Here is a 14,115-nt window from a genome sequence, read left to right as displayed (position 1 = left end):
TTCTTTCTTAATGTATGCCCAGCTTTCCTGGGACCCTTTGTTTTTAAGGGCTGCTTCCCAAGGCACTTTCTAAATCAGTGTCCCAAATAGGCTGAAATTCGCCCTCTGAAAGTCCAGGGTAGAGGTTTTGTTGACACACCTTCTTACTTCACCAAGGATTGAGAACTCCTTCATTTCATGGTCACTGTGCCCAAGATGGCCCTGACCACCACATGTTCCAGCAGCCCTTCTCAGTCTGCAAACAGCAGGTCCAGCGGGCCCCCCTGCCTTGGTCAGCTGCTCACCTACCGCATCCGAAGTTCTCTTCCACACATTCCAGGAACCTCTCAGACTGTCTCCTCTCCACCATGTTGTTTCCAGCAGACATCCAGCAGGTTAAAGGCTCCCACAAGAACAAGGGCTGGCAACCATGAAATATCAGCCAGCACTTTAGAAAATAATTCATCCGCCTCTTCATCCTGGTTGGGCGGTCTAGAACAGACTCCCGCAAGGGTATCTGCCTTACCTGCCTTCCCCTTGATTCTCACCCATGACCCAGCGAACTTATCGTCACTGCCACAAAGCTCAAGACAGTCAAAACACTCCCTAACATACAGAGTCATCACACCACCTCTCCTTCCTCGCCTGTGACGGCAACTATGTCAGAGCTTTGCTGCTGCACGATGGCCTCCAGCTCCTCCTGTATGTTGCCCACACTGCTGCATTGGTGTAGATGCACTTCAGCTAGGCTATCGATTTCTCCCCAGCATTGGCCTGCTGCCCGCAGGTTCATCTCTAGTGAGCGTGGTCTCATCCCCTTCTCTCTTCAAACCTAGTTTAAAGCCCTCTCAATCAGCCCTGCCACAGGCTGGAACCCTTTTGCCTCTTCTAGAGAGGTGAACCCCATCTGTCTCCAGCCTGGTGCCATACAAACCACCTCATGACCAAAAAACCCAAAACTCCACCAATGGCACCAGTCTTTAAGCCACTTTTTCATCTCATGGGTTTTCCTGATCATTTTGGCATTCATCCCTACTACCAAAGGAATCAAGACCACCACCTCTGCTCTTGTCCCTTCAACCAGGCAACCCAGTGCCTTGAAGTCCTTTTCTGTTACCCTGGTACTTTTCTCATCAACCTCATCCCTGCCAATGAGGACAACGAGCAGTGGGCAGCAATTGGTGGGCTGAATTAGTCCAGAGAGCCTCCCAGCAATATCCCTTGCCTGGCCCCCAGGGCGGTAGGAGACTCCCCTGTGGGATGGGTCTGGTTGGCATACAGGGTCCTCAGTTCCCCTCAGAAGTGTCACCGACTGCAACTACCCTTCTTTTTTTCTTAATACCCGTAGTTGTGATCTGATTGACTGCACTGATCTGGGATACCCTCCAGGTAGACCTTCTTCTTCACTCTCACCTGCCTGACCCTCAAAATACAGGACCTTGTATCTGTTCTGTAAGGGCACCTGGGAAGGCGAGGGAAGCCAGTTCTTCTACCTCCCCAAGCAGGGACATGTTTCCATTCCCCAGCTTTTAAGTATCCTCTTGCCTGATGGGAAGAGGGTCAGGGCCACTCTGACTCTTCCTGAGCTTCCATCCACTGCATTTCTCTCCTGGATGGAAGGGTGCAACTCCACCAGGCTATTTCTCCTTTGCATTCCCTGATACTCCTCAGCCTCTCCACCTTCTCTTTAAGACCCTTCACCCATTCACACCACATACAGGTGTCATTTCCACTGTCCTCCAGTAGTAACAGTAGGCTCAGACACTCCCTGCAGCCGGAGACCTGGACAGCTGCATGTTTCCTGGGGAGCTCTGTCTGGGTCTGCGTGTTCTTGCCAGCAATGGCTTTTGTCAGTGTGTAAACTACTGCTGGGTCTAACCAAGTTGGACAAGAGAAAAAAACAACCCCCACGAGGTGTGCTCACCTCAGGAGCCAGGAGGGTGTCTGTGCACTCCTACACACCCTCCTGCTTGAACTGCCATGCCATGTCCTGCTGCTGCTCCACATCCTATTTGCCTGCCCCAGCCACGATGCTTTGGGTCACTTGCACTGCTCGGAGCCATTTTAATCTCCCATGCTGCTCCTGGCAATGCCCTCTCTGTGCCTGACTGGCTGCCAGAGCTCCTGAGTCCACATGGGGCTTTGGACTGCTGCTCACGTGTCCACACAAATCTCTCACCTGAGGGGATTGCACCAATCCATACAAATATGTGCAGGGTGATCCCACCAATCCCCACAAATCTCCCCAGGGTATGAGGATGGTGCCAGACCCAGCCTGGTACCCAGTGACAGGATGAGGAGCCATGCCCTGAACTCCAACACTCCCACTGCCAGCTCAGCATGAGGCAGAACTTCCCTCCATCACGGAAGGGCCAAGCCCTGAGACAGCTGCCCGAGGAAGGTGCGGGGTCTCCCTCCATGGAGACATCCCAACCCACCTGGGCAAGTGTCACCTGCTTCAGGTGACCCTGCCTGGGCAGGGGCTGGGCTGGATCATCACCAGAGGGTCCCTTCCACTCCAGCTGGGATTCTGTGTGTGATAAATGTGTGTGTGTGTGTGTGTGTGTGTGTGTGTGTGTGTGACATGCGTGTGACACCTGTATGTGAGACACCTGCGTGGCCTGTGTGTGATACCCCTGGTTGTGTGACACCTGTGTCCGTGTCCACCTGTGTCCACCCTTGCCCACCCACCATTGTGTGTCCCCAGCATGGCCACCACCCAGGCCCCCCAGAGATGTGAGTTCCCCCTCAACTCCCCCAAGCCTCAGGGACCTCTCCAGGCATCACCCCTGTCCCCAGGGGCACAGCATGGGCCGCTGAGGGGGCGGGAGGGGGTATGGGGACATGCGGGATGGGAACAGAAACATGGGGGCAGGGCTGGGTGGATGGGGCCCCCAGGCTCTCAGACCAATGCCCCTCAGGCCCTGGGGATCACTGTGGGTGCAGGGGATCATCCCTGCTGTCCCCCCTGAGGTTGGGGGTTACGGGGGGGTCTCAGGGTGCTCCTGTGCCCTAAGCCCTCCATGTCTCTGTCCCCCCATGTCCCATAGCATGTTCCTGCGCCACATCCCTGAGTCCCCTCCATTTCTGTCCCCACTGTGCCCCACAGCTTGTCCCTCCCATGCCCCCATCCCTCACAGCAGCCCACAGAGCAGAGCAGACAATGAGTGGTGTCAGCACATGTTGGGGACACTGTGGGGGGGGACACATGGGGGACACAAGTGACAATTGGGCACCGGGGGGTACAATAAATAACAACCTTCCTCCCAGGATTCTGCTGGGGCTGAGGAGGCTGGGGAGGAACTGGGGGAATGGTGACAAGGTCACGGCGACAACTCCCAGTGTCCTTGGGGTGATCCTTTACTCCCCCCCCAGCTGTCCCTCCCCGCCTACAGGCAGGATCTGACAGGATTCAGCAGGATACAGTGGTGGCACTTCCCCATCACGGGACACAGCTGAGACATGGTCACAGGTCACCCACAAGGCCCCCGTGGTCCCACCAGGCACCGTCAGAGACACCCCAGGTTTCCCGTCACCCTCAGACCCACGGGGCAACCACAGCCCCCCAGCACCTGAAGGACACCCTGGGAACCCCAGGGGCCTCCCAGCAGCACCATGGAATGGGCTGGGGACCCCTTGGGGTGGGGACCCCCAGGCATGGGGCACAACTACCCCACGTGGGCTGGGGACCCCCGGGTGGAGACCCCCAGGCCAGGCTTGTGACCCCGTGGGGTGCCAGGGGGTGTTTGGGGGTACCAGGGACAGCTATCACAGATTGTCAAGTGTGAAGAAGTTGGGGGAGTGGTGGGGGACTGTTTGGGGGTGCTGGGAAGGTACCAGGGACTGTTTGGGAGTGCCCATCACCCGTGGCTGGGTACAAAGAGGCCACGGGCGCAGGATGGAGGGGACAGTCTGGGGGTGCCGTGGGGGTTTGCACATACTGGGGGGTATCAGGGGAACTGTTTGGGGGGAGCTTAGAGGGGGTCCGAGAGAGATTTGGGGGTGTCTCGGGAGGGGTTGGGGAGTCCTGGGGGGCTCTATCGCAGCTCATCAGGTGCGAAGAGCCCCCGGGCACGGCGCAGCACTGAGTCCCGTGCCGGGTCGTAGGGGTGGTCCTTGGAGGGGATCTCGAGCACTGCGGGCAGCGCCCGGGCATGGGCTGCGACTGCTGGCCGGATCTGCTCCGCGAGGGCCTGCGAGATCAGGATCATCCCCACGTCCTCCCGCGCCAGGAAACCCCTAGGAACAGGGAAAAAAGGGAGAGTGAGGGGGGCACAGAGAGCGCACCACGGGCGCCCCAGCGAGGTGGGACAAGTTCCTCGGGACCCCCCTTGGGCCGCCTGATCCCCCTAAACACTCCTGGGACTCTGACCTGAGACTCCTGAGAGCCCTCTCCTTCCCCTCCAGGAATTCTGTGACCCCCTAGGCCTCAAAATATACCTGGATCCTCCTCAGAGACCCCTCTAGGGACTCACAAACTAACACAGGGACCCCTCAGACACCCCCCAAACCTTGTTGATCCCCCTGACACTTCTGAGACACTCCCAGAGCCCTCCTCAGACCGCCCCGTGCCCCCCCGGCCCCGTTCCCCCCGCACACCGGAAGGTCTCCTCGATCTCGGCCAGGCTTGTTTCCTTCTCCACCACCAGGAAGTTGGGCCGCCGGTGCTTGTCCAGCTCCCCGATGCCGCCCAGCAGAAACCCGGTCACCGTGTCCTCGTCGCCCATCACCGCGATCAGCTTCCCGCGGCCCGCCATGCCCGGGGCCCGCTGAGAACGGAATCCGCCGGGATCAGGACGCTCCGAAAGCCGCTGCGGGGACCCGGCGGGATCCGGATGCGCCGCCGGGAGCGGCTGTCGGGATCGGGATCGATCGGGAACGACCGGGACCCGCCGCCACTTCCGGGTTCCGCCGCCGCCGCCCCGCCCCCACGCCTCCCCGCCCCCGCCGTGGCCACGCCCCCCTCGCGGTCCCGCCGGCCCCGCCCCGCGGCCTGGCCGCGCGCATGCGCAGCGCGCCGTGTCCTTGCGGGGACGCGGGGCGCTCCCCTGCACACCGCCCCCTACCGGACGGCGCGGGCCCCGCAGGGCAGCCCGGACCGCGCTGCCGGGACCCCCCGAGCCTCCCCGCCCCCCAGGATACCGCTGCTCTGCCATGGAACCCCCCTAGGGCCCCCTCAGGAGTCGGTCATTCTGCCTCAGACCTTCCCAGGCCACCTCCACTGTTCTATTCCAGACCCCACCATCTCACACCAGGACCTCATGATCCCACCCTGGAGCCCCCAGAACCCCACCCCCCCACCCCCCCAGTACCACGATGTCCTGCTCTGGAGCCCCCCGGGCCCCATCATCCTGCCCCGGACCCCCAGGACCGCCCCCAAACCCTTCTGTGCTGTTCTGGACACCGCAGAACTCTGATGTCCTGCTCAGGACACCCCTAGATCTGGTGTCCTTCCCCAGAGTCCCCTAGGACCCTGGCACCCTCCCAGCCCCACTCCGTGTTGTGCCCCATGTCATCACTCGGACCACTCTTCCTCTCCCAGTGCTTTATTGACAGGCCTGGGACCCCCTGAGATCCCTGGGGGGTCTCAGGCCGCAGTGACACGGAAGGGGCTCCCCGGGACATCGCGGTCACCCCAGCGCAGCAGCAGCACGTACTCCCCACGCTCCCGCACGCTGTAGGTCACCGTGTACACGCGGTTCCCCTCGTGCTTCACGTGCACCTCCTCGCACGGGGCCTTGGGGCCGTGCACCCCCACCAGCAGCATGTTTGTGCCTAGCGGGGGACAGGGGCAGGGTGAGCTTGAGACCCCAGGGTCACCCCAAGCTTCCCCCCCTGCATCCCAGACCCTTCACCGCACTCCCCCTCTTACCCACCCCATCCCCTCCCAGGATGCCCAGGCCCCACTTTAACCCACCCCATCCCTTCTCAAGATCCCCCAGAATTCGCTGAACACCCCACAGACCCACCACCTCCCATCCAAGCCCTCACAGCACTCCCCTAGGAGCCCCTGGACTGCGCTGCTGAGCCCCCATATGCCCTCCCCCCTCCCAGCCACCCCAACCCCCCAGGACCCCCAGCGTCCCTCACCGGCCTTGCTGCAGTCCACGGTGAAGTGATTCTTGTGGCCCAGGCGGGCAGTTGCCAGCCCTGGCCCCCGGGCCACCACCTGACTGGCGTCCGATGGGGCCTTGGTGACCCCCCCAAAGGCGGGGGGGCCCCGTGACCCCCCCCTCACCACCGGCTCTACCAGCACTGTTGAGGTCTCGTGCAGACTGTGTCCCCCCGACAGCCGTGGGCCTGGGGAGTACAGGGGGGACACCGTCAGCCCCCACCATGGTGACACCCCCCATCACACCATGCTGGGGGCACATGAGGACATCTTCCAGGGACAACCCCCCCTCCTCCCGGGACCCCCACCATGTCATCCTGAAACTACAGAAGACATCTCGCTTTATCTTTTAAACTCCTTGCAAGGACCTTCAGCAAATTCTCTCCCATCAGGAGACTCGATTTATGGCACAATAAAGTGTCAGGGCTCCTACACCACGTCACCCCCAGGACCCACTGTCACCCCCCTGGGAACTCCCCCCTTCATGTCACCCTGGGGGTCCTCCAGGGTGGCCCTCCTGCAGCCTTCCATCATGCCCATCATTGACCCCTTGTCACTCCACACTGGGGACCTGAATATTCTCCTCCCCCCATCTCCCTTATCCATGCTCCCCATCCCCATGTCTACCCCCACCCAATTTGTACCAGTGACCTTGGCCTTGAGGGGGCTGCCCATGATGCAGTGGGGACCCCGGTATCCCCACGTCCCCCACAAGTCCCGTGTCCGCCCTAGTTCCCATGTTCCTGCCTGTCCCCATGTGCCTCCCCAAACCTGTGTCCCTTCCCATCCCCATGTCCCCCCTCATTCATACCAGTGACCTTGGCCTTGAAGGGGCTCCCCACAATGTGGTGGGGACCCCCATACTTGATGGAGATGAGGTAGTTGCCAGGGGCCATTGGGGTGTAGGTGACACGGTGGCCCTCAGGGACCTCAGTACAGTCCAGCTCCACTTTGGAGGGTCCATCGATGGTGACGGCCAGTGCTCCTGCCCCTGCGTTGGCTGTCTGCACCAGGAACTCTGAGGGCACCCCTGGAACACAGACATGGGGATGGCATCATGGGGGGACACCAGGACACCGTTGTGGTCACCACCCATCGCTACGTTCCCATCATGGCAACTCCCATGGCCACATCCCCTCTGCCACCACCCTGGCCACATCTCCATCATGGCCCTGTCCCCATCACCATTTCATGGCCATGTCTGTCCTGCCACCACCATGGCTGTGTCTCCGTCCCCACCCCCCTCCCACAGCCGTATCCCTGTCCCTGTATCCACAGCAGTGTCACCTGTGCGGCCACCCTCAAGGCCCGGCCCAAAGGCAGTGACGAGCCCAGGGTCCCCGGCCTGGCTCTGCTCGCCCACGCGGATGTTGAAGGGGCTCCCAGGCACATGGCGCCCGTTGAAGCGCAGGTCAATGGAGTGGACTCCGTTCTCACGTGGCAGGAACCCCAGTGCATACCGGTCTGGGGAACACAGACATGTCACCATGTCCTCATGTCCCCATGCCCCTGTGTTCCCATGTCCCCACACCACCATGTCCCCACACCACCATGTCCCCACACCCCTGTTCTTGCACAGCAGGAACCCCAGCACATACCAGTCAGGGGGATACAGACACGTCTCCATATCCCTGTGTCCTGTGTCCCCATGTCCCGTGTCCCCACACCCCATGCAAGAACCCCAGCGGGTACTAGTCTGGGGGATGCCATCATGGCACTCTGTCCCCATCCCCCATGTCCCCATGTTCTCAAGCCCCATGTCCCCACATCCCGTGTCCCCATGTCCTGTGTCCTGCACCCACAGCCCCACATCTGCAGACCCGGTCTCCTGGTGTCCCCATGGTATCCCTGCAGTGTCCCCTCACCGCTGTCCAGCTCAGACACGTAGCACTCCTCCACCACCCCTGCAGGCGTGTGCACTTTGGCGTCGATGACGCCACGCGCCCCATTCAGCTGCACCGCAAAGGACGCTGGCTGGTTCACTGCCACTGTCTCCTGCAGGGACACCATGGTGGCATCAGGGACATGGGGGGACAGGGGGACATCATGAATGAGGCCAGCTGGTTTGCCCCAGAGAATGGGGGGACATGAGGGAGTGGGAGGGCAGTGGGGCAGGGGGAGCACCATGGGGCCCAAGGGTGACACATGGACGCAAGGTGGCCCAGGATTAACGCAAGGGACACAGGGGTGGCACCAGGGAGGGGACCAATGGTGACATGTGGGAGAGAGAGGTGGCTCCAGGGGATCCCAAGGGTGGCAAAGGGGCCACACAGTGGTCCCAAGGGTGACACAGGGGTACAATGTGACACGGGGGACAGGAGGTTGGCACCAGAGAGGGTCCCAAGGCTGGCATGGAGGGGCATAAAGGTGGTCTAGGGGGTGACATGAGGGAGAGAGGCAGCCCCAAGAATAACGTGAGGGAGGGAGAGGTGGCCCCAGAGGGTCCAAGGGTGCCACAGGAGACCCAAAGGTGGCACACAGTGGGGGTCCCAAGAGTGCAATAGGGGTCCAGAATGGCCCAAGAGTGACCTGGGGACCCAGGGGGCATATGTGAGCCCAGGGGTGCCCCAGGGTGTCACAGGGGGCGTCCCCAGTACCTGCAGGCTGGTGACGGTGAGGCGTCGGGCATCATCGGAGTGGGAGGCAACAGGGACAACAAAGGGGCTGTCAGGGATGTGCTCCTCATTGAACTTGATGGACACCTCGTAGTCACCTGGGGGACATGGGGATAGTCAGGCGGGGAGCCCCCACATGGGAACACTCACATGAGAACACCCTCACATGGGACCTCCCATGCACAGAGACACCACTCATGGGGACAGCCACACTTGGGGACACCCTTAACTGAGGATACCTTTGCATGTGGGTCCCTCCTCGCATGAGGGTCCTGTGGCCCCCACCACAGGCCAAGCACCCTGGGGGATGTTAGGGTGGTTGGGACGTTGGGAGTGTTGGGGTGCAGCCCCCTCTCACCTGGCTCCTGCACCAGGTAGGAGACGCCACAGGAGCCGTCTTTGCGGTCCTCAAAGGAGATCTCAGCCTTGCTGGGCCCCTCGACGGCAATGGAGAGTCCCCCGGCACCCGCCTCACGTGTCCAGATGCTGAACTCAGCTGGGGGGGGTCACCGGGGTCACCCTGGCCCTCAACGGCACCCCAGGATGGTGACACCCAGCATAGACCTGCACCCACCTCCCCATGGCACCCACACCCCCTGTAGCACCCACATTCCACTCATGGCACCCAGACCACCCATAACACTCCCCCATTGCCCCCACACCCCACTCTACCCAAATCCCCCATCACAGCACCCAGAGACCCTGAATTTCACCAACACCCCACACACACATAGCACCTACACCCCCATTGCCACCCATACCCCCCAATAGCACCCAGACCCTCATACACCCCCACCCCCCCAACAGTACCCACCCCTCATTGCCCCCATATCCCCATCACACCCACATCCCCCCAGTCGCCCCCAGAGCCCCCATCACCCCCCATGCCTGGCAGACCACCCCGTACCTGGTGTGCCAGCCACAGCGCGCTGCAGGCCAGTGCCCCCTGCACGCACCTTGTGGGCACCGCCCTCGCCCAGGGGCCCCACGGTGAACTGGAAGGGGCTCCCGGGCACATGCTGCCCCCGGAACTTGACACTGACAGTGTGGGCGCCTGTCTCCTGGGGCACGAAGCGCACGCTGTACACCCCCGCGCCCCCCGGCACCACCTCGGCCTCACGCCGCTGCCCCGATGGGCTCAGCACCTGCGCCGACAGCTCCTGCGCTGAAGCCTCGCCTGCAGGCACACACCACGTCACCGTGGGCACCCCAACACCCCATCGACACCCCAGTGTCACCCCAACACCGTATCACTATGGCATCCCAGTTCCTGCACCACCACAACCTCAGCTGCAGGCACACACCATGTCACCCTGCAGGCACCTGGACACCCCAACATCACCCCATTGTAACCCCACCACTGCGCCACTGTGGCACCCCAGCACCCCATCACTATATGGCACACTGTCATCCTGTCACCAGGGCACCTTGTCACCACATCACTCCATCATCCTGTAACCCTGGTACCCCAGCACCAGGGCACCCTGGCCCCTCAGCACCCCATTTCTTTATTACCATGTCACTATGGTACCCCAGCACCTGTCACTGGGGCAGCCTGTCATGCTGTCACAGTGGCACCCTGTCACTCCAGCAAGCCATCACCCTGGAACCACAGCACCCCTGCATCCTATCACCCCAGCATCCTATCACTCTGATACCAGGGCACTGGGGCACCCCATTGCCCCATCACCTTCTCACCATCATCCCAAGGACTCCCAGGCACACTAGCACCGTCGTCACCCTGCTACCCCATCACTCTGTCACCCTGTCAGCCCACCACCAGGGCACCCTGTCACTGTCATCCCACCACCCTGCCCCCAGTGTGCCCTGACACCCCAACACCCACCAGAGCCCACGTGCAACCCCGCTGGGTGCACCCCGCCCTGCGAGCATGCACAGGACGTGCACTTGCCAGCATGCACACGCATGCATTCACACACACATGTGCACACACCCTTGTGAGACTGCACACTCATGCCAAGGGCACCCACAGCCCTCTGGGCAGGCGTGCACTCTCCATGAGCCCACACACCCCGTGAGCAGGTGTGCACCTGTTTGTGCAAAGAGCCAGCATTGCCCCCCACCTCCGCACACATCCCCGTGTGAAGGGCACAGCAGCCCCAACGCGTGTGCCAGGGAGTCTGTCCCAGGTGTGTCCTGGGCACACGCAGGTGCGCCCTTGTGTGAGCACACGCAGCCCTATCCAAGAGCACTCCCACGGCAAGTGTGCCCAGCTCTCATGCAAGCCCACTTCCCTGCACACCCAGCCCTTGTGCCAGCACAGGGCCCTGCCCACACACCCCCAGGCCTCGTGCACAGCCAGCCCTTGTGCAAGCACAGCTCTGTGCAAACACACATTTGTGCTCCCATGCACCCAGTCCTTTTTCAAACACACTTCCCTGCACTCACGCTCCCCTCATGCCCACCCAGCCCTCGTGCAAGCCCAGTGCCCTGCACACCCAGCCCTCATGCACACTTGCCCCTCATGCACACCCCGCTCCTGTGCAATCCCACTTTGCTGCACACCCCCATGCACAGTAGGACCCCCCGGTGCAGGACGCACCCTCGTGTGCGCGTGCAGGGGCTGTGAAGGCGCCAATGCCCTCGCGGGTCCCAAAGGCCCCGAAGGCACCGAAGGGCTCCGGGGGGGCGCGGGGGAAGGCGCCGCCCACACGGGTCGATTCCTCCACGTGCACCTCGCGCGTGGTCTCGCCGCCACGCGTCTTGCTGATCTCAGTACGCTCCGTGCGCGTGTACGTGTGGCTGCTGCGCGTGAACGTGCGCGTCAGCCGCTCCTGCGCCGACACCATCTGGAACCAGTTCCCTGGGGAACACCCAGTGGGGACACAGAGGGACAGCGGGGACACGTGGGGACACATGGGGACAACAGGATGTGGGCACAGGTGGGGGAACAGAAGGGTGCACAGAGGGGTGATGGGGACACAGGAGGACATGGATGGACATGGGGATGAATGGACACAGAGATGGACATAGTGATGGGAGGAGACGTGGATGGGTGGAGACATGGAGGGATGGAGACAAGGATGGGCACAGGGATGATGGAATCATGATGGGTGGAGACATGGGTGGTCACAAGGTTGGAAGTAGAGGATGGTGCAAGGAGGGGTGGACACAGGGATGGATGTAGGGATAGTTGCAGGAATGGATGAAGCCAAGGGTGGATGAAGCCAGGGATGGACACACGGACAGACATATGAATGGACACATGGACAGAGGTGTGGATGGAGACATCGGTGGGTGGTGGCATGCACAGAGGGATGCATGGACGCAAGCGCAGACACACAGAGGGACACAGACATGGACACAGATGCATGGAGGGGAGAGAAGAAAGAAGGAAGGAGAAATCAGAGCTGGAGTGGCTGAGATGCATCTCCATCCCCATGGCCCACAAAGCAGGAGGAGGAAGAGGATTAGAATGGAGGAAGGGGAAGAAGAGGAGGATGATGGAGGATGATGGAGAATGAAAGATGAAGGAGAAGGAATAGGAAGAAGAGGAAAAGAGGAGGAGAAGGACCAGGAGCAGGAGGAGGAGGAGGAGGAAGAAGGCCAACCCTACCTGGGATCTTGAGGTTGAGGTCGCAGGTGCTGCCAACAGTGGCGATGGAGGGTGCCTGCCGCCGGCGCGTAATGCTCTCCTTTATCCGCCCCTCGCCCGTCACCTTCACGGTGAAGGGGCTCCCTGTGGGAGATGGTTACCTCAGGGACCTGTCACCCCCTGGGGGTCCTAGCACCTCTCCCCACCACAACCCTCTGCCCCACCATGTTTCCCCCAGTCCCACCTGGGACATGTTTGTCAGCAAACTTGATGTTGATGATGTAGTTGCCAGGCTCGGTGGGGCAGTAGGTGACCTTGCAGGTGCCATCCTCCATGTCCTCACAGTTAATGTCCACCTTGCTGGGGCCCTCAATAGACAGGCCCAGTCCGCCGTAACCTGGGTGGCCATGGGGATATGTTCAGAGGTGTCCCATGGAGGCTGTCCCTGTCCTGTCCATGGTCACACCAAGGCCACCAGCCCAAAGTGGCCATGGTCACCACCCAATCGCAGTCATCACCCCCATCCTGGCCATGGCCACGCCATGGTCACCACAGCATCCCCCTCTCAGTGGCACCATGGCCACAGCTACCACTCTGGCCTGGCCATGGTCATACCATGGCCATAATCATGGCCATCACCCCATCCTGTGTTGGCCACAGCCATGGTATGGCCTTAACCACCTCTCACATGGGCATTGGCCATGCCACCACCATGGTCACCATCCCATTCACATGAAGGTCACACCATAGCGACCACCTCATCCTGTGCTGGCCACAGCTGTGGCATGGCCATGGCCCTCAAATCATCCTGGCTATGGCCACACCACCACCACAGCCACCAACCCCAGCCACAGTGACCGTCCTGCCTTGGCCATGACCATAGCCACCATCCCTTCCTGGCAACATACAGCCTTGGCCACCAACGCATGTGGCCATAGCAAACCACAGCCATAACCATGGCCTCCACCTCATCCTTGGGTGACCACAACCAACACATGGTCATGGCCATCATCCCATCCTGCCCTTAGCCATGGCTACCACCTCCCCCACAGTTATCCCCCACCGTGGCCTCACCAGCGCTGCGTGTGTCCACGATGAACTCGGCCACCTCGAAGGTGTGGCCCTCCAGCAGCCCCTGGCCCCACACCTTGACCCGGCCGGCATCACCAATCTCTGACTGTCCCACCAGGATCTTGAAGGGGCTGTTGGTGACGTGCTGCCCACTCTTCCGCACGCTCACCACATGCTCGCCCACCTCCTTGGGTGTGAATGAGATGCCTGGGGGGGAACACAGTGGTCACACACCACCACCAGCCTTGGCCACCACCCATGCACCATCCCCATCCCCTACCCATTGCCACCAGCCCCTGGCCACCTCCATCAGCTGCTGGTCACCATCTAAGTCCCCTGACCATGGCCACCAACCCCCTACTGACCCAATGCCACAAGGCCCATCCCTGTGACCCCGTAGCCCCACTGATCCCTGTCCCAGCAAGTCCCCAAGTCCCACATCCTCCTCTCATGTGCCCATGTCCCAGTTTTCCTGTGCCCACATCTGCATGTGCCCGTGTCCCCCCAGTGTCCCCGTGTCCCTACACACCAATGTGGCGGTTTGGCAGCCGCTTGAGCAGGCACGGCTCCTCGTTGCCCGAGGGTGCACGGATGGTAGCTGCCAACAGGCTCAGGTCTGTCTCTGCGATCTTCAGTGACACGTCAGTCGAGGTGCCCACATTGAGCTGGGACGTGCGCATGGAGTCATCCCCTGCAGAGATGCCATCAGCAGGGACATCAACCCAAGGTGGAGGACGGGATGGAATAGGGTCCCAATGGTGATGGAATGATATACCCAAAGC

General features: G+C 61.4%; 2 protein-coding genes across 2 annotated transcripts in view; both read right to left on the bottom strand.

Annotated features, from left to right (window-relative positions):
• Window positions 1–3,451: 3,451 nt before the first annotated feature.
• ATP6V1F (ATPase H+ transporting V1 subunit F) lies at window positions 3,452–4,902 on the bottom strand. Its single transcript, XM_048302185.1, has 2 exons — window positions 4,579–4,902; window positions 3,452–4,218 (listed from the first exon to the last, which is right to left on the bottom strand). The coding sequence occupies exons 1-2, from the start codon at window positions 4,734–4,736 to the stop codon at window positions 4,017–4,019; spliced, it is 360 nt and encodes a 119-aa protein (XP_048158142.1). The 5' UTR covers window positions 4,737–4,902; the 3' UTR covers window positions 3,452–4,016.
• A 607-nt stretch (window positions 4,903–5,509) lies between these two features.
• Window positions 5,510–14,115, bottom strand: part of FLNC (filamin C) — a 30,360-nt gene continuing 21,754 nt past the window's right edge. Inside the window, 13 exon segments of the mRNA XM_048302021.1 lie at window positions 5,510–5,754; window positions 6,070–6,279; window positions 6,903–7,121; window positions 7,379–7,555; window positions 7,957–8,086; window positions 8,689–8,804; window positions 9,065–9,202; window positions 9,614–9,883; window positions 11,270–11,530; window positions 12,284–12,406; window positions 12,507–12,659; window positions 13,337–13,540; window positions 13,863–14,024. Coding sequence (XP_048157978.1) covers window positions 5,567–5,754; window positions 6,070–6,279; window positions 6,903–7,121; window positions 7,379–7,555; window positions 7,957–8,086; window positions 8,689–8,804; window positions 9,065–9,202; window positions 9,614–9,883; window positions 11,270–11,530; window positions 12,284–12,406; window positions 12,507–12,659; window positions 13,337–13,540; window positions 13,863–14,024 — 2,351 coding nt within the window. The 3' untranslated portion in view covers window positions 5,510–5,566.

This window comes from Corvus hawaiiensis, chromosome 4 (assembly GCF_020740725.1).
Source record: "Corvus hawaiiensis isolate bCorHaw1 chromosome 4, bCorHaw1.pri.cur, whole genome shotgun sequence".
Taxonomy (NCBI): Eukaryota; Metazoa; Chordata; class Aves; order Passeriformes; family Corvidae; genus Corvus; species Corvus hawaiiensis.
The sequence above is the reverse complement of the archived record's forward strand: the minus strand, read 5'-3'. Positions and strand labels throughout refer to the sequence as shown.

Coding starts and splice junctions, on each gene's coding strand:
- ATP6V1F (XM_048302185.1), bottom strand. CDS start 4,736: ATGGCGGGCCGCGGGAAGCTGATCGCGGTGATGGGCGACGAGGACACG. Junction 4,219..4,578: donor GAGATCGAGGAGACCTTCCG/GTGTGCGGGGGG, acceptor CCCTGTTCCTAG/GGGTTTCCTGGCGCGGGAGG.